Source organism: Emydura macquarii, unplaced genomic scaffold (genome assembly GCF_026122565.2).
Source record: "Emydura macquarii macquarii isolate MOO-44397 ecotype Brisbane River unplaced genomic scaffold, CSIRO-AGI_Emac_v2 contig_1483, whole genome shotgun sequence".
Lineage (NCBI taxonomy): Eukaryota > Metazoa > Chordata > Testudines > Chelidae > Emydura > Emydura macquarii.
Window position 1 is genome coordinate 13,693,606 of NW_027131620.1, and position 26,716 is coordinate 13,720,321.

Below are 26,716 nucleotides of genomic sequence, written 5' to 3' on the forward strand. Positions count from 1 at the left end.
ACCCTTGTTTTCCAGCTCAGCACAAACTTGCCATCCCTCTAGTTAAAAACATAACTATTTCTACAAGATTTGCTTCACCTCTTCCTAATTCAGTTCCACCATCTGTTTTCATGATGAATTCAGAAAAATATTAAGCGGAATAAATCCAACTGCTTCTTTCTCCACTGTTGTAGCTTTCAGCTGTCTGATACATCTCTGAGGACTCAGTGATAACCCATCTGTGTCTGAGCTTGTTCAGTTTAGGCACACGCAGTTAAATACAGCATAATGGAACGGCAGTGTTGTTGGAAATCTCATTTATTCTTTTCTAGATGTTTCTGAATTGACTGCAAAGCTAAGGAGGTTTGAACTGAGCTAGGAGAAATGGAGGAAGAGGATATAACTGTGATAGTGACTTCAGTTTAACAGAAGCCCTTCACTTTGATTCTGTGCTAGCCTCCACTTTTAATAGAATATATAATAAAATAAGCAGTGAAACAGTGACAAGGTGAAAATTCCACCTATGAAACCAGATGGATTAAGTATCAGGTATTGCTCACCCCTGGAAATGGGATACTTATATTTGATGGCTCACTGGTCTGGTATTTGTAAAAACCAAAATTCCTTTATTGCTATGCCCCTGACATTGCATCTGTATGTTCTTTCTGCTTCTAATATATTCAAGAACAAGATTTGTCATATCAGTGCAGACAACTCTTAATTCTGTGGCCTGTTTCCAGCAATTGCTAATAGCTGAGGCTTCAGAAGATGGCCAGAAATACACATAATTCACCTATTCTGTTGTACAGAGGGAGAGTAATTCATTCATTCCACTTGCACCTTGAAGCAAAAGGCCTCCTTCACTTGCATTGCTATGAAAGTTGTTGTTCACAGTTATCTCAATTTGTCATATTTTATATTTAATGTTAAATTATTTTGAAATGCCAGGCTAATTCAGAGACATGAATCATGTACTGTTTAATTTCAGTTTGAATTGTAACAGTTGACACTGCATCAGCAACCCTTTCAAAGCTGCTACAATTTAGAGGGAGCAAGGGGACTATGAAAAGCACTATAAAAAAACTAGCTAGAATTCTGTAAAAGAGCAGAATTTTTCAAACGCCTTTTTCCTGATCCGTGGTGAGTTTTGAAAAACTTACAACTTTGCTTTGGTCAGTAGAAAAAATTGGTTGCTTGAAGCTCTACTTCTCAGGTATCGCTGACGATCTATAATCTATCCTATCTAAATTAAATATTACAATTAAATAAGACCCTTTGGGGTTTGATTTATGTTTCATGAAGAGAATTCCTTTGACTTCATGCCAAATTAGCAAAATAACTGCTGGATCAAAGTTTGCATGTGCATCCCCCACCTCCTATGTTACATTGTTTTAATTGTGTCCTGATTAATGTTACTTTAATCTGTCTGGGAGGACACCACTGTGAAGCTAAACTGCTCAGTTCTGCTCCCTTTTCAAAAGTGTGTAAGATACTGTAATACAAAGAGAAGCACTAGTTTTGTGTGGCCATAACACTGGAAGATGCAGTTAAAAAGAAAAATACTAATGTCAAAATACTGCACAAATTTAGAAAGCTTTTAAGGACAATAATAAAGGAAAATTGTTAATTGTTGCTAATGACTGGATTAAAGTGCATACCTAAAAATATCATTTTGTGAAATACTTAGATCTGAAGTGATCATCTTCTGGCCTGAAAGCCTCATTCTGTGAGCTTGACAAGTAATAGTACATTATAATTCTAACAAGCCAAGCCCACCTCTTTTCGAAAAAGATGCAGCCTGACAGGGAAAATTGTTTCTATTCCCTTACTATAAAACAGTGACCTTTTTATGAATTAACCATAAACATGACACTGGGCTGCGCTTCGGAGTGACCTCTAAATTGGCACCTTTGATGTTACATGTGCAATCTGGTAATTAAACTTCTAATTACCTGATTTACAGCCCAAAAAATGTGAAAGCCAAATTAATGGAAGAGTTGAAGCTGGTCTGGCCTATTGTGATGGTCTCTGAGACGAGCCGAAATTCCACATTATCCATGTTGCTTAGTGCAAATGTCTTGTTTAAAAAAAAACAAAAAAAAAACTTTTTTGATATCCAGTTTTTGTTTTTTCTTTGTTTTAAGGACTATCGGACAAAACCCTTTTGCTGCAGTGCATGTCCATTTTCGTCGAAGTTCTTTTCAGCCTATAAAAGTCATTTCCGGAATGTTCATAGTGAAGACTTTGAAAATAGGATTCTTCTTAATTGTCCCTACTGTACTTTCAATGCGGACAAAAAGACTTTGGAAACGCACATAAAAATATTTCATGCTCCAAATGCCAATACACCGAGTGGAGGCATCAGCACTTTTAAAGATAAAAACAAACATGATAGCCTTAAACCTAAGCAGGCTGACAGTGTAGAACAAGCTGTTTATTACTGTAAGAAGTGCACTTACCGAGATCCTCTTTATGAAATAGTTAGAAAGCACATTTACAGGGAACATTTTCAGCATGTTGCTGCACCTTATGTAGCAAAGGCAGGTGAAAAATCACTCAATGGTGCAGTCCCCTTAAGTTCCAGTACCCGAGAGGAGGGTAGTATTCACTGCAAACGATGCCTTTTTATGCCGAAGTCGTATGAAGCTTTAGTACAGCATGTTATTGAAGACCATGAACGTATAGGATATCAGGTTACAGCAATGATAGGGCACACTAATGTGGTGGTTCCAAGATCCAAACCTTTGATGCTAATAGCTCCAAAACCACAGGATAAAAAGTCTATGGGACTTTCTCAAAGGATGGGTCCCCTTTCCGCTGGAAATGTCCGGTCTCTTCCATCACAGCAGATGATGAATCGACTCACTATACCAAAGCCTACATTAAATTCTGCAGGAGTGAATATGATGTCAAATGTTCACCTACAACAGAACAATTATGGAGTCAAATCAGTACCACCGAGTTATGTTGGACAGCCAGGGGGGAGGCTAAACTTAAGTGGTAATGCACCAGTTTCTATTCCACAACAGTCTCAAACAATGAAACAGTTTTCACCGAGTGGAAATGGAAGGCCTTATGCCCTTGGAGGGGAGCACAGATCACAGGCTCCAGCAAGGTACTCTCTTCAGTCTGCCAATTCATCTGCTCTTTCATCAGCTCAGTTGAAACAAACGTCATTATCTCAGTCTCAGGCAGCATCAAGAGTATTAGGTCAGTCTGGCTCAAAGCCTCCTGTGGCTGCTACAGGCCCTTCTGCTGTCAATACTTCTTCAACACAAAAGTGGAAAATTTGTACAATCTGTAATGAGCTGTTTCCTGAAAATGTGTACAGTGTTCACTTTGAAAAGGAGCACAAGGCTGAAAAGGTGCCTGCAGTGGCTAACTATATAATGAAAATACACAATTTCACTAGCAAATGTTTATACTGTAATCGCTATTTACCCACTGATACGTTGCTTAATCATATGTTAATCCATGGACTGTCTTGTCCATACTGCCGTTCAACTTTCAATGATGTTGAAAAGATGGCTGCTCATATGCGAATGGTTCATGTTGATGAAGAAATGGGACCTAAAACTGATTCCACTTTAACCTTTGATTTGACATTGCAGCAGGGTAGTCACACTAATATACATCTACTTGTAACTACCTACAATCTGAGAGATGCCCCTGCTGAATCTGTGGCTTATCATGCTCAGAATACTCCTCCTGTTCCTCCAAAACCACAGCCTAAAATCCAGGAGAAGGCAGATATACCTGTAAAAAGTTCTCCTCAAGCAGCCGTCCCCTATAAAAAAGATGTGGGTAAAACACTCTGTCCTCTGTGCTTTTCAATCCTAAAAGGACCCATATCTGATGCACTCGCACATCACTTAAGGGAGAGGCATCAAGTTATTCAAACAGTTCATCCAGTTGAGAAAAAGCTAACATACAAATGCATTCATTGTCTTGGTGTGTATACCAGTAATATGACTGCCTCAACTATAACGCTACACCTTGTTCACTGCAGAGGTGTTGGGAAGACCCAAAATGGCCAAGACAAAGCTAATGTGCCATCTCGGCTAAATCAATCTCCAGCTGTAGCACCTGTGAAACGTACTTATGAACATATGGAATTCTGTCTGATGAAGAAAAGAAAAATGGATGATGATGACTCGCCATCTGCCTTTGAAGAGAAACCTGAAGAACCTGTAGTTCTAGCTTTAGATCCTAAAGGTCATGAAGATGATTCTTATGAAGCCAGAAAAACATTTCTTACAAAATATTTCAATAAGCAACCGTATCCCAGCAGGAGAGAAATTGAAAAGTTGGCTGCCAGTTTATGGCTATGGAAATCAGATATTGCTTCACATTTTAGCAACAAAAGAAAGAAATGTGTTAGAGATTGTGAGAAGTACAAGCCTGGTGTGCTGCTTGGTTTTAACATGAAAGAATTAAACAAAGTTAAACATGAAATGGATTTTGATGCTGAATGGCTGTTTGAAAATCATGATGAAAAAAATTCCAGAGTCAATGCTAGTAAAACTATTGATAAAAAAATAAACCTAGAAAAAGATGATGAAAGTTCTTCAGACAGTTATGAAAATATAGAAGAAGAATCTAACGAAAGCAATAGTCCATTTGGTCAACCAATTTCAGATGTTGGTCATAAAACCTCTATCGATAGCATAATAGAGAATCCAGAAGACAGCATATCCAAGGAAACTGCTGAGGAAAATACCTTACAGTCTCCAGAGAAATCAGACCAAAAACAGGAGGAAGACTCAAAATATGAAGAGATTCACTCTGCAAAGGAACCAGTTAAACTAGTAGGTGATGCCTCAGACAGTGATGGTGATCAAGAAGATCAGGATGATGCTGCTGAATGGAAAGATGGAGCTTCGCAGTCTGAAAGTGGACCTGGCTCTCAGCAAGTTTCTGATTTTGAAGACAATACATCGGAGGTGAAACCAGAAGCTTGGACAGATGAATCATCCCAGAGTGAAGATGCTGGTAGTAGTAAACCAGCTGCAGAAATAAAAGGGGTTGCATCTGAAAGTGATGAAGAGCAGTCAAAATGGAAGAATAGTTCCTATGGAAAAGTAGAAGAATTTTGGTCTAAGGACCAGTCACAATGGAAAAATACATCAGAAATTGAGGAGAGCTTGTCAAATCAGCAAATGGAATGGCAGAATAGCACAATTGACAGCGAAGATGGAGATCAGTTTGACAACGTGACTGATGGTGTAACAGAACCAATGCATAGCAGTTTAACTGGTGTAGAGCTGAGTAGCCAGCAAGCATAAGCTGCCCAATTCAGAAGCATCAGTAAAACGCTCCAATCTAAACACTTTCATTTCAATATGACTGCTAAGCTTGATTCTAAACTGGTACTGCCTTTTGAGTGCTAGGTCATCTGACTAGTGGTTGATGTGGCCACTATTATTCCAGTGGTTATTCCTAAGTATGCTGTTGGCCAATTTTTGCTTGAGAATACCTGCTGTGATGAGCACAGTAACTTAATGTGAAAACAGATAAGCTGGTGGCTCCAGAATGCACACGAAGAAAAGCAGAGGTTTATTTTATCTGCATTTTCAACATTTATTTCACTCTTGGATATGTTCAGTTGTATGTCTTTTTAAACATTACCCTTTTTCACATGGTAGTATAGGGCCAACATGAGCTACCAGTTCAATGTGTATAGTAGACTATGGGGAAATTGATTTTTTTCATGTATCATTCTGAATAGTTGAAATGTATATTTGTACAGTCTTTTAGACCTATTCAAGTGAAGCTTATGAAATTGTTCTTGTGTACCCATCATAGATTTGTTTCTCTTTTTTAGTGTTGCCCTGCTGTGTAATAAATGCTGTATCTAGTTTACCTAGCAAAAGCTTGAAACTGCTATAGTATGAATTTTGACAAACTTAGTTTTTGCACATAACCTTGTACAATCTCAAAACTGAGGCCAGCAACATAAAAAATTATATCTGGACTCTATTGTATTATAGAATTTTCTTCTGAATATCCTTGACATTACGACTGATAAACGTATTTCAGAGCCATTTTCTGAAATCTTTTAAGCTAAAAAAGAAAAATCACATGCAAGAAACAAGTTTGCAGCTACTAATTTTGACACCTTTTAGATCTGTATAAAAGTGTATTGTGTTGAAGCAGCATACAGAAATAAAAATGCTGCATTTTGGATATTTAGTTTTATCTTTAGTTAACACCAACAAGGTGTTGTATTCATTTATACCATTTAATATATGACACACTGTTGTAGTATGTATAATTTTGTGATCTTTATTTCCCTTTGTATTCTTCATTTAAGCATCTAAATAAATTGCTGTATTGTGCTTAATGTAAACATTTGCTTTATTACTAGTGCCATATTTCTGTTTGTTAAATTGTTTCATTACATTGACCCCCGTAGAAAGAAGCTCTGGGGATTTGCTATGGCAAGTTTGTGTGATGCTGTCGTTCCAGATCTACAGATTGCTTATGGGTAAACTTAAAACATTTTCTATTTAAGATCAACTTAACCAGTAAGTTAATAGCTGTCACCTTTCTCCACTACTTATTACTAGGAACAGCAGCAGCATGTAAATAGGCTTGCGTTGCTTCAGTAGTTCCATAAGCTGCAGTATTTAAAGGCACCGCCACATTCATGATTTTTCATTCCTTGTCCTTAGTAATCAATTAAGTTAAAGTTCAAGCTTACTGGCAGAAATTTTTTCTACAAAGAATCTTTCGTGTCTTTTTCTGAGGCATCAGGTATCATGTTAATCTTTTCTGGAAGGGTGGATGGGGGGAAGGTGCTGACTACTTAAAATAGATATTTCTGTCATATGGAACAGTATTTTGGAAAAATGCAACTGTTCTTTAGTTTTGCAGAAACAGAATAAATCCCATATACAAGCGGCACAATTTGGTAGTTAATGTTAGTTATTTTGATTGGAGAGAGTCAAACCAGTCTTCCTATAGTGTGGCAAGAATGTAACAAGGATATGCCTCTTGTCCTGGGACCTCATTCATGTAAATCAATCTATCCTTGGACGAAAAATCCAGATATGCTGAGCAAGACTTTCAAGTATAAGAGCAAATGAAAGCTTGATTTGCTGAAAGTGTATGTTATAAAATATTATTGACTTGAATTTTTTGTAACTCTTTAGAATTTTATATGTTCACCTAATTTGCTGTTAAACCAAAGGCATATGGTCAGGATATATTGGCAGACATTTACAGCCAGTGATAGATAGCAGATGAAAGTTGGTTAGGATGTGATAAGATGAGGGTCAGCTGACCCAGGTTCAGGCTGCAGGGCTATCAAATTGCAGTGTACATGGTTGGGCTTGGAGCCTGGGCTCTGGGGTCCAGATGTCTGCACTGCAATTTTGTAGCCCTGCACCCCAAGCACCACAATCCTGAATCAGCCGTGGGTATTTTTATTGCAGTGTAGACATCCCCTTAGATTTTCAGAGTGAGTTTTCACATGGATGACGGGTTGATCAATAGAAGCGGAAGTGATGACTCTTTCAAAGCAAATACTTTTGATTGGACAATGGGTGGCTTAGATTTTTTAATATTTTCTCATTTTCTCTTTCCCTTTCAAGGAACATTACGCACAAGCAGGTATGTTTGTTCCCACCAGGAACAAAAAAGCAGGATAGGTATTTTTAAAGACAATTAGTACACTAGATATTTTGTTTGAAACAAAAAACAGGCTGACGGTGCCTCTTTTCAGTTTCATGTTTTCTTGAGTTGGTTTTAGACAGGTTCTGTGATGTTAGTGCAACTCCCTGGCACTAGTAGTGGAAACCTGTACCGTACCATAAACAGTGTTCTCCAAACAAGTGGGTGTCTTCACCACACTTAGTGATGCAGTCACTTTAATTGATGTGTGATTTTAAGATGATGTCCATTTAAATAAGAATGTATAGCTAACGGCTTGAAGATTGAGACAGCCTCCGAGTTGCCATTTCTAGCCATCAAAGGTTGAGTATATATATATATATATATGAAATATTTAGTATTGCTCTATTTGCAGGAAGCTCTCTGTAAAATAGTTAACTTTTTGTAGTGATTAAATTAAATGCCTTTATTCAAAATCATATGACTTGCTTTTCCAAAAGGAATAATAATGATTTGTTAGCTTTAGCAGAGGGAGGGACTTTAAGATACTTATCCCTTAATGACTGTCATTCCAGTTCTCTGTAATCAAATTGTATTTGTTTGAGTGGTGGTAGGAGAACCCTCAATGGTCCTTTTAAGACATTGGGAGACAGTTGAAGCTGATCTCAAGATTTGTTTATTCTTTACAAGGATTTACTCATCTTTGGAAAATGTGGAGGCAGAGGGAAATGGACCAATAACATTAATATTAGAGAGCAATGTTCAAAATGGAGTTAATTCTACTAGAGCTAGCTTAAACTATAGTTTAAAAAGTACATTATGTCACAATCTGGCAGAATGTTATTTACTAACATTATAGCTTTACATGCATCGCAGCCAGACACATGAAACTGAACTCTGCCTACTAGGATCGAGGAAGAGACAGCTCCATGACTATCTCAGTACTACTTCAGTCTGTCCATGAAGCTGCCCTAAGGTCAACTTAATCATTGTTACTTTTGATTCTTAAACAGGATAAGTTTTTTTTCCCTTAAAACCATTCAGTGTTTAGGGTATGTCTACACTGACGACAGCAAAGTCGCCACCGTCAGATCGACCTATCTGGATCAATTGAGTGGTCAGTGAAGACCCGCTCAATCGATCCAGAAGTTGACGCTGTTAATCCACCCCGCGTGGCATAGTGCTGTGTCGATGGGAACACGGTTCCTGTCAGCGCAGTGCAGTGAAGATGGCGCACAAAAGGGAAGCACAGCAGTCGATGGGAGTTACGCAAGCTACTCTGCGTAACTGCTGCCGAATCGCCAGGTAAGTGTAGACCAGGCTTTAGATACAATTTAAGAAATGTCTGCTCTCATGTAGTATGCTGATGACTGCAAACAGTAAATGTCTGATACAAGGCTGAGTAACTTGGAATCTAGCAAGAGCAGGTACATCTCTTAAATTTACTTTTGACCAGTACTTGTCCTTTTTGTGGTGAAATCTGGGGCACTGATCTACATTGAGCCCACATTAAAAATGCATTGAAGAGGTGCTGTAAAAAGTTAGTTTGTAACTCCCGCTCCCTGAAGTGTAGTTTGGATGAAATTTTATTGGCCTTAACTGAACAGTTTTTTCCAGCTGGGAAGTGTGGGCTACACTTGTCTTCCATTCATGCCACGCTTGCCTATCTCAGGGCATTCTTTTCTTGAGGACACTGCATTAATCCTTTAAGTATCTCTCTAGTTTCACAAGTGTAAACCCAACATTTTTTCATATGCTGTTTCAGAAATATATGCATTTCAGTTTTACTTCTCCAATAGGCAATTAACACCACTGAAAGCTTACACAAGTTTTCATGTTCACATTCATTGTGATTTTTGGCTTTTCACTTGGTCATAGATGCATGCAGTCTCTGATTTAGACTTTTGTATTCAGAGATTTAAGACTCCATTGAGCTAATTAATTTTGAGGAATTGTTATAATATACATAATAGCTTCCTGGCAGTGTGATGTAGCATAACACCCACCCATTCACCCCAATATTTGCTTTTTCATGCTGCAAACTATGCTGACTTGCTGCTGGTGTAGATAGGGGGATAGCATTCTCATGGCTGAAGCGCAACTGCAGAAGGAGTTGAACTTCAGAATATTTCCATTCACAGAAACCCCATGGCTGTTCAAAGTGCAGCAGATTGCAGAAGTCTCTGGAAAGTTATTTTAAATTCCAAGTAATATTTTACCTTCTGTTTTCTTGTAACACCCAAGTCTTCTCACAAAGATTAGAGAGAAATCTCTCCCATTGATTTAGTGTACACTTGAATAATTTAAACTCACTAAAATGCTATCTGGACATGATAAATAGTGACTCAGTTTTCCTAGTTCATACAGGTCTTGCATACCCAGCAGGGACAGAAGTGGTTTTTTTTTATTTTTTAAACAAAAAGCACTAGGACAATGACTTTTAAAAAGAAAAAATTGGCAAACTTAAGTGCACATACAGTACTTGAAACTACTAACTGATGTTTGGTAAGTGGTTAAGTTGATTGTGTCCCATTAAGTTAGTAGAAAGCTTGTCTTTGATTGGAGAGTAGGAGACAAGGATTTGGCCTGATAAAGAGAGGACTAGAACAGCCTTAATAAGCCATTACTTGACAGGAGAACTACATAAAGGTGCAGTTACTACAGGGTGGGGAGGTGAGCAATAATTACTTCTCTTGAGATTTAAGGCTTGTCTACAAGAGAAGTTAGTGCAGAATAAACAAGGGTGTGAATTTAAAATGCAATAAATATTCTGTACTAACTCCCTGTATGGACAGGCACTTATTCCCCACTAAGAGGGCCTTTTGTGCTGTGTAGCTTAATTCACAAATCATACAAAGGCCCTCTTAATGGGGAGTGTCCGTCCACACAAGAAGTTAGTATGGAATAGTTTAAATTCAAAATCTAGTGTATTCTGCACTGTCAATGTAGAGAAGCCCTTATGCTTGGTGACGACATTTCTTGCATGAGGTCTTATGACCTGCTAACAACATTTTACTAACAAGTGAGTGTTAAAAGGGAAAACAGAACTTTGTGAAAGCTTGCAGTCCCCCTGGCTTCTCTCCACACAAAAGATGTTATCTAGCATGGCCTATAACCTAGACCAAACTCTAGCAATCAGGTATTTTATTTCAAGTCAAGCTTTTTGCCTTTGCAATGGTGAATATAGCTATGATTGGCATTTGGAACACAGTTTTATATATTGTGGCTTCATTATTACTGATGTTTCTTTGAATTAAAAATTGCTTTACCCTTTAACACATACCTTTAAAGAAGAACATATATAGCTGAACATCATCTTGTAGCAAGCATCTAAAACACTACTTGTCATCAAATTTAATAGGCAATATGTTTAGGGTAAATTGGATTTTTTTGGCCCAGATGTTTTTATACCCAGACCAGGGTTTTAATATTTAGTATGTCAAAGGCTACAGCATGCATTTTATAATGCTAAGAATTAGACCAAACTTAGTCAAAGCTGAAATCTCAGTTTAAAAAAATTACAGTAGAGGGATGTTTGGCAGTTTTTATCCAAACACCAGCCTTTAGTTACGAATATGGCACTCTGCTTCTTGATAGTACCAGCATACGAACCTGATACATCCTTGACAACATGCTTACAGAGGGGATCGACTGATTGCATAACACTCAATCTTTAATATGTCCTGCTGTACTGTGAAGTTGCTACAGCCAGATTCCTATATTTCATTGTTTCCTCACACGTATGCCTTAGAGATACGTACCTTTTTCAGTTGCAAATTATCAGAACTGACAAAGCTGATTTGATTTTTTTTCCTTCCCTCCCTCTTTCTGCAACAGTGGAACTGTCCACATCACTGGCTTCCTAGCCTAAATTTCTGACTACCTCTTCTAGCAGTCACAAATACTCTTCCCAGCCAACTGCTTATATTTTGTTCTGGAGAGATGAAGAAAAAAAATTGTGGGAAGATGGCAAACTTTTTGGCCCAGGCTAAGCAGGAGCTTCATTACAAAATTTCACATCAAAGGGTCCATAGCAGCTTTGCAGAAATTTATTTACCCCATTCAAGTTATATTACACAATAGCTTTGGAAGCTTATCCTATTTTCAATGAAAGTCTCAGCCATGTGTAACTTACTGAATTTCCAAAATTGTGCCACATTGATTTTAGCGGTTTAAGATTTGCCTTGTAAATTTAAAACAGTTGGAAGGTTATTGGTATGAAATATCACCTAAAGACTAGTTGCTTAACAGCTATAATGCAACATCAAATATGGAAGGAAAATCACAAAACATGAAATAGTTTTAACATGCTATACATACTGCACTCTGCAACCTTAAGATCTTTGAGTATATAAAGCTGGTTTCTATAATGTTACGGTAAACAAAATGAACTTTTATATATTTGTCAGTGATAACATAAAACACCTCCCTACTTCAAAGTATTCTGAACTATATTTACATTTCTTCCCCATGCACACTGTTGAAAAGGATTAGGCTCCCCTTTAAAATAAAGAAGCTAACTGCATATATAGTAAACATATAGGCCCTTCACCCTCACTGCAATGTATTCATATACATTTAGCGCTTAAAAACTTGAGAATTCTGCTATTAGTCAGGACAAAACATGAATCATGAAAACAATTCTGAGCAGCATTTTCCTTAAAAAGTTGCTTGTGTAAGGTGAAGTCAGATACTAATGGCTTTGATACTTTGTACCTACATAGTTCATAGGAAAATAATCTTCAGTTCTGTACAAGGTAGGCAGTTCGTACACACGCTGTGCTGCTGGTGTGTGCTTCTGAAATGAGAACATGGGAGAAAAATTAACATTGTTGAAAAGAATTCCATTTGTAATATGTTTAGTTGGGCATAGTAGGATGAAATATTTTAAATCCATAGGTGGGATTTTGCAATTTGTCAATATTATCTTACACATACACATCAGAGTGCATATTATGCACCAAACAGTAGCAGAACATTTCCCCTCCCACACACAATGGCTGAGGAAAGACTAGAGCTTAAGTAGTTTCCAGGAGCATCTGTCCCTCTATCAGGAAAAAATGGGGAAGAGTGAGAAGGTATGGCCTCAGCTGGTACAGCTCCCAATGAAGTTGTTCAGCTGGCTTTGTCTACATGGTGATAAACAACTCACACCACCAAGTCTCAGAGGATGAGTCAGCTGACTTGGGGTTACAGGGCTATAAAATCACAGTGTAGACTCTTCTGGGCTAGGGCTGGAGCCTGGTCTTTCAGACTATGTGCAGCAGGAAGGTCTCAGAGCCCACGCTCCAGCCTGAGCCTCAACATCTACACTGCAATTTTATAGTCCCACAAGCCCGTCAACTGACCCAGACCACCTATGACCATTGCAGTGTAGCTGTACCCCTTGAAACCACATTTGAGTTTGATCCTACATCTTCTCGTTTCCACTGGTATTGAAACAAAAAATGCAGCAGCATATAGGTCATTTTCCATCACCACATTTCCCCACCAGAACTCTTTAAATCCCAATACTTCCGTTCTCAAAACTTAGCAGCAGAGCTTAAAAGGGCTGTCCAGGAATTCTCAGTTCACGCTCCATGGGGGACAGTGCTTCCCAGCACAAGAAAGTTCTGAAGAGTCTTAGGAAATGGAGACCTTTTTCTTGTACTTTGGGCAAAGTATCAGTGTGGTTTTTGGTCAAATTTCATAGCCTTCATGTCTCATTAAGGGTTCATGTGCCATTAATGCAATTTATTTCACATAGCATCTTTTGGTCTTAAAATGTGCATGCAGGGTTCCTTATCTTCCCCAAATAGCCACTATTAATGAATTTGCTCCTTTACTCAAAGCCATTCTCTTTCAGTGACTTGCATTTTCATTATTCCTCTTTTAATTGTTCTACCAAACAGGCCATTCAAAAACAGTCAAAAGCATCTGGAAATAATATGCAGCAATAGTTCATTTCCACAGTTCTCTAGTGCTTCTTATCTTGACCATTTAAATTCCCTCTCTTGCTCTCTCCTGCAATCCAGACTCATTTCCAGGGTTTCAAAAAGCTGTGAGCAGACCACAGACTGACAATTTCTAGATAGCTAGACCTTATCACCCCCACTACATGTTCCTTATCTACCACCAAATTGAAGTACCAACCAAACCCCTCCTCCACTCATACAGCAGGCTTCCTCATAGGTCTGTTCTTGTAACTGCTCTAATAATCCCACTTCAATCTAGAACATTTTCCCCTTCTCTCCAAAACCCCCCTACCTGGAGTTCCCTGTTCTCAAAAACTTTTTCTCATAGCACCCTAGATTATGCTGAACAGCAGAAAACAGTGAGGTGTGGTGGAAGGTTAACAGAAATTAATTGCAAACTGAGGTAGTAGCATTGCAGAAAATGCCCCAATAGAAAAGAAACTGTCAGGCTAAAAAAGGAATGTAATACACACAACATAAGAATAAGCTAAGCTACCCATTCTGCAAGGAAACAGCTGGGAGACCACACTTGCTTCTCTGCCACAGTGAACACCTTCATCCCTCCTAGAAATAAGGGTAGGTCTATAATGAGTTGAAACCCAGGTCTGTGGGACAAAGGCTTGTAGATTCAATGTTTCCAAGCCTATGCTTGAGCATCCACACTGCATTGTAAACCTGGCTTGACAATTGCTGAGCCCAGGTCTCTCAGCCTAACTACCCATGCTGCACTACAGCAAACTTCTGAGTCGGGTCTATGGCTTGCACTATGTCCACATTGCAAAATGACAGGGCCTGGACCTGAGTCATAGTGGGACTCGGCCTGTGACTCCCCTTCCCCCACTAGGGTCGCAGGACTGGGTCATGAAATGATGACCTGAATCAAACTGATGTACATGGGGATGAAAAGGGATCTTGGGTTCTAATTTGACTCAGAGCTGGGCTTAATCTGTAATGTAGACATACGCAAAGGGAAATTAAGTAACTATCCTCCATGGGGCTGAGTGCCCTCAGCACCTCACCAAGTCAAGCCCTCAATTCAAAGTACTTCAAGGATAGACACTAGTGGCTAGATAAGATCATAGCACAACCAGCATCCTCTTGATTAATTGATTTACTTAGTTAATTGCAGTGGCTATTTAATACATGCCAAAGGCAGCTGTGTGCTGCTTTAGCAATGTGGAGTATGGGGAATTTACTACATAATTCCTCAGAGTACCCTGGTTCTATGCCTTCTGGAGGTAATTCAGAATGTTGCTATTGATTTATACAGCCCTCTATGGTCTAAGTACCAGCTTCCCAAAATGCCCATCCGCCCTCTTCACCACAGCAAACGAGGAGCTGTGGCCATCCTGCTGACACTCCCTTGGGTTTGCACATCTGGGGTAAGTGGCAGCATGTTCTCAGTGAGCTGCCCTCTAAACCACTAATCTACACAGGCTGGAGGAGAGAGGTTATAGGAATAAACCTGCAGCAGTAAGCCATTCACATTAACAATCATGTTGTTTTAGAGTGTATAGACAGACCTGGGAGGGATAGGCACCTTTAACCCACAACAAAAAGTTGCAAAAAAATATAATATAAAAGTAACAATATTCTATGAAAAAAATAAATGGTGACAGCAAAAGCAGATAGTCATCCCAGTCCCAGCACTGAGCAAGGCCAGGCAGATACTAAACCAGGTAGCCCATGGACTTTGCCATTGAAAAGGTGCAATAACACAGGAGACAGAAGTGAAAACAACAGTAGTAAACTGCAGTTGAAGTGAAAAGTTGAGAGAGTGTTGGTGGTTTTACAGAGAACGTGGGTAAAGACAAAAGGAGAAAGAAAACACTAGCTTTTCAAAGTAAAACGATCTGCCCTTCACACCACAGAAATCACTGCCAGTGGTTGATAACACAGAAAAACAAATTAAAAGCAGCAATGCTACCATGAATGACAGCAGTGAAACTTAAGCATGAGTGACAAGTCAATTTACCATAAAAACAAGTCACGGTAATGAAACTGACAAAGGACCTGAACAGAGGATCTGCCATAACAGATCAGATCATTGGCCAGCTTAGTTCAGTATCCAGCATCTGACGATGGCCAATACTAGATACTTCAAAGAATGATTAGAAATAATAATCTATGATGCAGCAAGTTAGTTGTGCAATACGGTACACTAAGGTGAGAAAAGAATTCCTTCCTAACCACTGCAGTGATCAACTGATGCCCTGAGGCATAAGTTCTGTATGTACCTGTCTTTTCCTTACCATGCTAAACTACAACTACATGAAGTTATCCCATCCTCATCAAACCCCTATTACTGTATGTTTCTTATGACCACCTGATGCAGTGAATTCCTCTGGCTGACTACATGTGTAATTGTGCTGTGAATAATTGTAAAAGTGGTTCAGTCTGTTTTAAATCTATCTGCAATTAACTTTCATCAAGGCACCTTCTAGCTCTCAGATAATGTTAAAAAAGATTGCTCCAATCTGTTCAGAATCTTCTGGTGCAGCTGCTGAATCAATGCCAACTACTGAGACAAAGATAACCATCCAGAAGGCTGGACAGTGCTTCAGGAGGAGCTGTTCACAGGAAAGAATTCTTGGACAACTGTACAAATAAGATATGGGGGTAAGAGACAAACCCGGATATAAGGAATCTTTATTCTATGCATATCACACATTCAAGGGATGAAATGGCTCTTCTGTGGTCAAGCTATAGTGAAACCCAAAGGAAAAGCAATAGCTCCATGCCAAGAAAAAAACCTGGGAGAATCTGAATATCCAAGACTACAAGAGAAATCAAAAGGGAAAGACTCAAGTAATGGGATACAGAACCTTTTGCCTAGATCACTTGGTTCATGTCTGGCGTAGATTAGTAAGGACCAGAGGATGTTGCTGTATCATGGCTGTTTGATGTCTTTCAAAGTAGATGCCTTCAGTCCAGTTCCCAGCGTGATGGCATCCATACCACAAAAGATACCACAAGTGGTTCTGGCCCTGTCAGTGTGTATTAGCAGCTAGCCAAAGACCAATTCAACCAAAAGAATAAACTCTGTTTATAGCTAATCTAGACTATAAAATCCTCAAGGCACAGACATGTCATTTTATTGGTCTCTACAGTTCTATGCACACCTACAGCACTGTATAAATAACTCTGTCATGTCTATAGTGCTTCCCCCATCAGGACTTGGGCAGGGCATGGGGTAGGACAGCAGCTTGCACCGTTTCTACCTGTACTGTTTGAGAAGTACCGAGAACACTTAAAACAAAACCCTCCACACCAAATCTCAGGCTCTGTAAAGTACTATAAGGCAAAGTAGGTGGCTTACCAGAGCAGTGATGGCTGTCTAGGAATGCTAGCAGCATTATTCAGACACATTAAAAGCCCTTCAGACAATACTCAGCATGACAGTAATACAGGCCCAAAGTATGCAGGCAGACTCCAGGCATATTTGTCCCGAGTCTCGTCATCATGTGTGTGAAAAAATGAGGGGGGGAGAGAGAGAGAAAGATGCTCTGGAGTTTCTGAAGGGGAACACTGCAAGTGGAGAAACTACTAGAACCACCTGTAGGCAAAACTGAAGGGGGATCAACCCCCAACCCTGCTCCCAATTTAGAGAACAATTTATTAACTTACACCTTTCAGATGAAAGATTCAACAAACAATGATTCGCTGAGAAAGTGAAGGATGAAAATGTTATAGGGAAACAACATTCTATAGCAGGAAATGGGCCCTGATGAAACTAGATGGGTATTTATGGTTTGAAACAAAAATATTAGCATTTTAGACGACCTTTTGCAACGTGAAGCACATACAGCATTCTGTACTTACAGGAAAATTCAAAGGAATGGCATGTAGAATCATGCCTGCAAGATTAAAACCTCTGGTGGCAGCTTTACTGACTTCAGTGAATTAAACCTTATCTGGAGGCCGAGTTATCTAGAGAGAGGAGCTCTGTGGCTTTGTTTTAGAAGCACTGGGGCCTCTACTTGAGAAATGTACCCCAAAGACTATCTTAGATAGTTAAAGGCCAAACCACCAGCTGAAAAAGCAAAACACTTGAAAGCAACAACAGTGCGTTGCCACAGATGTGAATACAGTAGCATTATTCTTGACAACTGCAACTCAGCATTAGAACAACATAAGTCACAAGGTAAGCACTTGTAAAATGTACGTTCTGCCCAGGAAACTATCCCCTCGGGGCAGCTTAATCCACAATCACTAAGATTTTACTTTTCATCAAATAGGGGGTGGGGGAGGGGTGCGTGCATGTTCCAAAGCCACTCTACACTTAGTAAACTTAATCCAGCCTGTATTAGTTGCTGCATAGCAACATCACATTTATGGTGAGTACTATAGAAAATGGCTTGCAATATTGGTGTGGAGGAGAAAAGTTATCTTCCTTCCACCCAAGAGCCCCTCTGTCCCCAGGCACAGGCCAGGGAGCTGCATTTACTGCTGTTGTTATAAGGGCTTCCTGCCCAATTCCAAACTATTTGTTTTTATAAGTAACTTGAAGTATGGCTTTTTATCAGTAATACATCATTATGAGCTACTTCCAAAGGCTGGAAGAACAGGTAGGCTGTCTGAGCAAAGAGGAAAGAACAACACACTTCATGCAGAGAATGAAAATTAACCGTATAAGCCTCTTCCCCACTGGAAACTGCTTTTCTCAGTACGCAAGTGAAACTCAAACCAAAGTCTTGCAGCCACCAACAGTTTTCTGTCTCTGAGCCAATCATCACTCCAGCAGTAGTGGGCATGAGATTCCCACGTTCTCCCTACTCTAGTGATCCAATGGTGGGGAGAAGGGGGACTATTCCATCATGTGAATGAAAAGAGGGTGTACATTTAAAAACACAAATGACATCACATCAAGTGAGAGCTTCCTCTCTGAACACACCTTTGCTACACACATTTCTATCGCAGATTTTTAGAGTGCCACTCACACTACCATCTTAGGTGCTTAATAGGGTTAGTTGAGAATTTTCCACTCAAAGTGTTTAAAAGAAAATTGGGGTTTTGAAAAATTTTTTCATTAAGAAGTGTCTGCTTCCTACTGATATTTTTGATATTTCATTGAAATTCAAAGCACAAATATTCTGGCCAAAACCCAAAATATTTTGATTAAAACTGGCACCACAATGTCTCACGGGAATTATAGTATGGGTGCCTTATGTTCCCATTCTCCCCCATGAGCTGGGCTTTCTGGGCAGACTACCTCCCATGATTCAATATAGCCAAAGACTCCTATGACATATCCACCCCCCTCGCCTCCCCAGTTCTCAAGGGGGAAGAAAGTGTTGCATTCAAAATAGCACTGCAGAGCCTCTTGGGAGATCTAGTTTGAGTGCCTAATGTTCCCAATCTCCTCTCTAGGCTAGGCTTCCTGACAGAACTACATCTTCACTTTTTCCCTTCCTGGTGAGAAGGTATGCATCATTGGCGTCCCCGACCATGATACATCATGGGAACTACAACTCCGAGGAGGCACCAAGTTACCATTCTGAATCAAAATAGTTGTTTTCCACCAAAATATCTGCTAAAAAGTCAAAATTTTCTGCAGTTAAAAAAAATCCCACCAGCTGTATGCTATGCAAATACAAACTCTCTCTCTCCCTGTTGTGGGAGAACATTCATCTGGATAATTCTTTCATGCCACTAAGCCTTTTAGCCAGGTGACTCCCGAGGGACAGTCCTTGAACCACAAATAGCTGCTTTGAGGATTCTACACAATTTATATGGTTAATAAGAACATCCACATTTACAACAGAGGGAATAAAATTGTCGGGGTTATAAACCCTTGAGCAGTGTGTTTTGCTAGGAATACATGACACCAGTGCTGTCTGCACTGGCTGGCTATTAGTTTGGGTCGGATTTAAGGCATTGGTGTTGACCTATAAAAGCCCTAAATGGCGTAGAATCTGCTCAGTTGAAAGGATGTCTTTGTCCCGATGCCAACTTGAGAGGAGGGGCTCAAGTTAAAAAAGCAGCAGCAGTGGTAGAGTGCTCTTTGTGAGAGCCTGCTTCCCATCTTGGTCTGAAATAATCTGAGTGTATTGACCAATGGGGCATGCTGCAAGACATCTTTTTGAGGGAGCTTTTGGAGAGGGGTGCTTAGCGGGTGAAGCATTTATTTAACATCTAAGCCTTTATTCTATTTAATGACTGTTAGCGCTTTTCTGTTTATACTGATGGTGTTTTTCAATAATTGTCAGGGGCACCTAGTGTGAGATAGGTGTTCTAGTTCCTGGAATCTAAAGGAATAAACCAACCAACCACTGACAGGGATTAGGAATACAATTTCCTTACGGGCAGGTTTTGTAATTATCCACTATAGGTCTGTTTGCACCATCCCCTGGAGCAGCTGGTTCTGGTCACTGGATTGAGTACTGGATACTCAACTAGTGGTTGGATGATGACAGGCTTTGTTATAGCAGGTCAGAGTCTGAGGGGACCTTGAGACATCCAGTCCAACTGCCTTCAAGTAACAAGGACTCTATGGTATGAATCTTCAACACATCTAAATTTGTCTTCAACACACCTGATTTTTTTTTAAACTAGGGGAATATTTCTGTTGCCCCCGATTTCCATTGTCTCACTCATTCTCTCTCTCACACACACACACACACACACACACACACACACACACACACACACACCCTTCACCACTGACAGGTTCTGGATACAGGAGTTCTCATGAACTTCCACCCTGCCTGAAATAATTTCATTTTTCTCTCATCTGTCCCCTTTACCCACAACACATTATTCTCAACATCAAACACACCAATATCAAGATTCTGCAAACTCCCTAGGACAGTCTCACACTTAAAAAAAAAAAAAAAAAAAAAAATCTTTACCACATATGGAACCCTGAGATACTGAGTCTTGCTGTCTGCAGCCCTTTTAAAGTGTTACGACCTACCATCTTTCAGACAAACTGCTAGTTAATGCCAAGGAATTCAGTTAATATGGCTCCTTTTATATGTGTACAAAAGGATCCTAAATGCTGCAGCACCATGTCTAGAAACACTTTTCCTTAACTTTGCTCTGACAGTAATTCTCATGTCATATTTATGGAGTTGGTTCCTCAGCAATGCCCAGTGCCTTTACCCCTACTAGATGCTAGAGGCACCATGGGGGGAATGCTCCAGCTCCTCCCTCCCCCAAAGACATGCCCCGGAATGTCTCCTATGCATATGGGAGAGATACAGCACAAGCCTGTGCTGGGGAATCTTCAGCTGCCTAATTAAGTCAACTTTACTCCCCTTTGCTTCTGAAGCTGCACAAAAGGGATTTAACCAGGGACCAGGATCAGTCTTTTCATGAGTTAATATCTGCAAAGCACTTTGAAGTTTAATCCCACCACCACCACCTCTGCAACGTAGGTAAATATTACGCCCCCATTTCACAGCTGAGGAAACCGAGGCAGAAGGGTTAAGTGGCTTGTCCCAGACACAAGGCAAATCAATGGCAGAGCCAGGATTAGAATCAGAACTCATGCCTCTTTCAAATAATTTTTATATGGTACTACAGGCACAACCAGCACTTTGCAGGTATATGTAAAGAAGAGGCACTTACAATTAGATTAAAGAAATAATGAAAGAATAACTCAGAAAGAACAAAGTCAAATAAAAGGAAGGGGATACGTCCCTTGCAAGGCGAAGAGAAAGAGGGAAGGTATCTTCTTAAATTTCTGTAGTGAAATGAAGTTTCAGAGGAAGAATATAGGTTAATAGGCACAGCAGGAAAAGTGAGTTCAAAGCTCTGAATGAGAAGCCAGACACGATCACCTCTATGGGGCAAACTACAAAGACCATAATGAGGAATTCCAGAGGGGAATGAGGAATGAAGAGATGCTTCAGCAGGAGCACGGCCCGAGTAGGGTGCATGAAGGATGGTCTGAGCATTGAGGCACAGGCAGAGAAGAGATGTGTATGGTGAGGATAAGCTTGAATGTGATGGGTAGCCAGCCAAGAGATTTGAAATGGGGTGGGACAACAGTTGGCTTTGTCTACTGCCATAGAAAGTCAGAGATTAGCACCTGTCAATTCCGACTGTCCCTGGATTATGTGGTAAAATGGGGTTGTGTTTGCATTTTTGATTTTGGCATAATGAACACTTCATGGATGGGTTAGCAGAACTGTAACCAGAGACTACGCACCTCTTACCTCCACTGGAGTCTGTATCGTTTACACCAACAGAACATACTTTTTTGCTATATACATATACACAGAAGACATGGGGGATGAAAAAGCAAAGCAACCTTTATTCTGCTAATAACCTTGCTAGAGTTACAGATGCATAGCTTTGCATTTGAAAGAAGCAGAAGGCCCAACTACCTGAGAGTTAGGCAGAAGATGACAACTGGTTTACATACTCACTCAGGGCCATATGTCCACACAGATACCTTGAGACAAGGAACAGCCAACCACATTTCTCCTTTAGTGGGAGCAAGGAAGCCAGATGATTGAGCATTTGATCTGAAGTAATAGATTCTAGTATAGTCTCACTTTCAAGGCTGTGCATAACTCTGCCGCTTGTACATCTCTCTAGAAGGCCACCTGATGCATTGTGAAAGCTCTTTGCTTCCCACATTCAGGAACTGGACTCAAAGTCAGGTAATCTGAGTTCTTGTCACAGCTCTGCCACTGAATTACTTACTGTGTGAATGTGGACAAGTCATTTTCCCGTGCCTCAATTTCCCCACATGTAAAATATAGACAATGATGCTGATCCTCTTTTGCTAAGTGCTTTGGGAACTATGGTTAAAAAGTAGAATAAAAATGAGTTATAGATTACAATTATGCTTGAAAAAACTTCCCAATGGATGTTTTCTAAGGAATCTCCCTCTCCTTCGCAAAAAATAAAGATGATCCAAACTTTGGAAGCATTCAAGCTATAAGGTATGCATTCTCCTTTGTGAACACAGGAATTGCAGACTGGATCAGACCTAAAATCACTCTAGTCCAGTATCCTGTCCTAACTGTGGCCAGAACACAGGAATGTGTAAGAATCCCACACATCAAGCAGACATGAAATAATCTGCCTCTCCCACGCCCTCCAATATAGGTCTTATCCTGGTCTCTTATAAAGATTAGTGTAAACTCTGAAGCACAAGGTTTAATACCCCTTCCAAACACAGTGCGAATGCATTGCTTCGTAGCATTATTTATACACTGCCTGAAAATGTGACAGGTGTTTTACACATAAACAAGACAGCTTATAAACTCTTTAAGACAGGGACCTAAGTAAATGACACCCAGAGGAAAGGATGTAATTCTTAGGGTTTTTTTTTTTTAATTTCCCCTCCTACTTTCCTCTTATCGTCATCCTGCTTTGTAACCCTCAAGACACATGCTTTACTCTCCTCAGTGACATCAAAATCGTATTGTGTGCACGCCTCCACAACTATCCCTATGTTGCTGTCTCTTCTTCTTCTACATTTTCATTGTAAGCTCTTCAGAGCAAGAACACTGTCATTCCAACTTTATATAAAGCAACATCCACAACTATGATGCTAAATCGGTCAGTAGCAATCCTTCTCTACTGTTCCGATTTGTGCTTGTACATTGGGTAAACTACACTGAAACACTGTGTAACAGCAACTGTATGTTTTTCTGGGCAGGGCTTTCTGCTCTGGCTCATTTTTACCCATCATAGAGTACCATGTAAAATATGGCACAGTGCATAAAAAATAAGCATCTATTTTTACTCCACCAGCAATGGGTGAACAATTAGCTGTGTTTAGAGTGCTGCTGCAAAGATCATTTTCTTAGTCTGCCACTGTGACCATGTCACCTCCTCTTTCTGCATCCTTACACTAGCTGCCCCTTCTCTATCACATCAAACATTAGTTGCTTGTATTCACTTTCAAGGCCCTTCACAGCCAATCTTCGCCCTAACTATCATCTGTTATTTGCTATCAAGCTGCAATGTTCACCTTGGATCAGGCCAAGATGCCAGCATCCCCTGCTTACGTGTTAAATTTTCAAACAAGTACCTTTGTGCTTTCCCCATGCTGACCCACATGTTTGGGAGATGCTCTCTGTAAACAACCAAACAACAAACACAAAACTCTCCTTTGCCATGATGCCTACAAACACCTTGACAACAGTTCGGCTGTTGGGGTGGTTGGTCCGTTTGATCATGTTGACTAATACAGCCTCATTTCCCTGTCTATCTCCATCTGGTGTCTCGTCATATTTAGATTGTAAGCTTGAGACAGGGACCCTCTTTTTGTTCTGTATTTGTATAGAGCCTAGCACAATGGAGTCCTGGCCCATGGCTCGTAGGTACTACATAATACAGATACTGAACAATAAGAGAGTTATTTTTCAACCTGTCTTGTTCCCTTTTCTGTAATGCTTTACCACATAACCAAAAGGGCCAGTGTCCATTGGTTTGTTAAGAAATGTTACAATTATGGTCATTATGGAAGGCAGTAATCCTCTTGCTGGGTTTCTCAATGCAAGTGGGGTCATGGCAAAATGGGGCTTATTGGCTATTTAGCGGGAAGAGGGAGAACATGGGGATGGTATGGTCAGCCTAATCTACATCACAGAGCATGGAAGAGAGCAGTTAAGCCATTGCCTCTGAGATCCTCATAACAAAGTGCCGGCTCTATCAGTGCAGAGGATTCAGTACACAGGCACTTATCCATTCTTTTCTTTTCTTCTAAGCTATGGAACCTAGTTTCTCACTAATAGTCATTTTCTGTTAACAATGTTGCCAAGAGGAGCATGTCCTTCAAAATGAGGGTCTGGGTTTGTTTTCTAGTTGCTATTTGTGACTGGTTGGACAGTGTGTGTCTCTGAGGTCTCCTGGGCTTTGTGATAGGGCAAGTTTGCTCTGGCTCCAGCTCATTCAGTCTCTAAATTTGGCTCTGAACAAACAGCACAAACATACTTGGGGCTACTTCTGTGTTAATCCTGAGAAAAGCCATGTGGGAACTGGAGCCAAATAGAATGAGTCAAACTAATAATAATTAATAATAATAATACTTAGCACCTTCCATCTGCAGGGCAGCCACAGGCCATCTCCTTCCCTTCTATGACACCTGGATGCCCTTGCTGATAGCAGTGGAGCTGCATGTGTGTAACTGGAGGTAGAATTTGATCCATTAACTAACTGATATTCACAGCACGCTCTGAGTTGGGTCAGTGTTCTTCCCATTTTACAGATGGGAAAACAGGCACACAGAGGTTACGTGACCTGCCCGTGGCCACAAGAGGAGTCCAGGTTAGAGCTGGGCTTGGAACTCAGGAGTCCCAGACCCCTAGTTCAGTCCCCAAATTACTGAGGATTCCCCATGCGGTGTTAGGATTAGGTATGTTTTCTAGCTTCTTGTACAATTTAAATTCTACGTTAAAGAAATGCAATGGTTGCATTCACCTCCTCCAAGAGTCCTACAGCTAATCTAATGGACACAAAAGCTGAGACAGCTGTCTGTGCATTCACTATGTCCAACACTGAAAAGCAGCTGTTTTGTTTACCTGTTAGTACATTGCTTTCTGAATTCTACATGTGTCATGAATGGTGAGTTTCAATCCAGCTCCTAGTGGACAGGTGTCCACCATCACAAAATCACCATAGCAACTGGTGCTCAACAGCATCCTCCACATCCTAGGGATGCCAAGGGCTGAATGGTTATGGAGACTGAATTATCCTCTTGCCTTAAAGGTTGTCCCCTCCAGCAACTGACTGACACACACTGGCTGGGCTTGCACTGCACCTCTTCTGTGGACAAGGAGGCAGAATCCAGAGCTGTCAGATCTACACCTTTTATTAGCACTAAATTCCCTAAACTACTTTAAAAAAGAAAAATGCAGCGTCTGCATGAGGCACACACAGTACCAGAGTAGCAAGAGGATCCAATTATAGTGTCCTTTGCAAGCCATTTCACTCAACTACATTTTCTTGTTTACATTTAAATATTTGGAGTCTCTCGCATATGAAACAGTTGCTGAGGTCTCATGGGAGCCACCTCAGCCTGTTCCTCCTTATTCTTTCTGGAGAGTGTCACAATCAAAAGCTAAACAAAATAATAAAACCCATGTGAAATGTGAAGCAGTATTACTCAGGAAAGACTCGCATTGACTTAACGGGAATTGGATCAGCTCCCTAATAAGTAAGTGTGGCTCAGTGGACAGGACACAGCACAAGTCAGGACTTCTGGGTTCTACTTCTGGCTCTGCCAGTGATTCACTTTATGACCTTGAGCAAGATCCTTCACTTCTCTGTGCCTGAAGTTCGCATCTGTAAAATGGGGACAGTGAGGCTCACTCACCTTCATAAAGCACTTTGGAAAAGCCTTCTATATAAAATGCTATGATTTTACTATTAAAGTGGAGGGAGTTCCTGTGACATTGCAAAGAATATGGATTGTGCCCTGCCTGGCAATTTACCATCTACACTTTCTAACAGCCATCTGTGCAGAATGCGTGACACACGTGCGCACGCAGCATCCTCATGACTAGTATTTTGGTATATTTAAGAAGATATGTAGAGTATTCAAACAGCGGAGTAAATTATGTCATGCTTATCTATAACCTAATTTTTCTCTTGATAAAATCTAAGAAAGGAGGAATTGTGCAAAGTGTATTTTTAGTAATGTTATATTAAGACATGCTACAGTACAAGGCCACGTGTGTGTAGTACAACTTAAAAACTAGTTTAAAAACATACTTCAAAAAAAATTATCTATAGGTTGAATCTGGATTTGGTTCAAGTTCCAGGGACATGCCAGAATTTGTATTAAAAAAAAAAAATAAAAAATCAGGATTTCTTAGGAATATTTTTTTGTTTTCATATGAATTTCAGATGATGTTCAAGGTTCTAAAAATATTAATAATTATGCTAAACTAGGAGAGATTGCAAAAAAACAGCATGGGCTAAGAAATAACATAAAGGGACATGGAGCACAGTGCAGGGCAATGCCCTCAATTCCCACTGAAGGCAATGGGAGCTGTGGGCACTCATGCTCCTTGCAGGATAAGAGATTAGAAACACAGGTAAAGATGAGAAAAATAAGACTTAGCAAGGGAAAATGTTCAATAATACTCTGAACACTGATGGTCAATGGGAGGGAAGTGCAGGAATAGCAGTTCTCGCTCTCTCAGAGAGAGAGAGAGAGAGAGAGAGAGAGAGAGAGAGAATCCCAAGGCAAGAGCAGATAA

The 26,716-nt window shown here is 40.1% G+C and overlaps 2 protein-coding genes across 3 annotated transcripts in view; one reads left to right on the forward strand and one right to left on the reverse strand.

Moving 5' to 3' along the window:
- ADNP (activity dependent neuroprotector homeobox) overlaps nt 1–6,328 on the forward strand; it is a 36,912-nt gene extending 30,584 nt beyond the window's left edge. The window contains exon 5 of the mRNA XM_067554236.1: nt 2,124–6,328. Coding sequence (XP_067410337.1) covers nt 2,124–5,264 — 3,141 coding nt within the window. The 3' untranslated portion in view covers nt 5,265–6,328. The remainder of the gene's footprint in view (nt 1–2,123) is intronic.
- A 5,300-nt stretch (nt 6,329–11,628) lies between these two features.
- The window catches only part of BCAS4 (breast carcinoma amplified sequence 4), a 61,958-nt gene continuing 46,870 nt past the window's right edge, over nt 11,629–26,716 (reverse strand). For both annotated transcript variants that reach the window (XM_067554237.1, XM_067554239.1), the window contains one exon: nt 11,629–12,391. In XM_067554237.1, the coding sequence (XP_067410338.1) occupies nt 12,287–12,391 (105 nt within the window). In that variant the 3' untranslated portion in view covers nt 11,629–12,286. The remainder of the gene's footprint in view (nt 12,392–26,716) is intronic.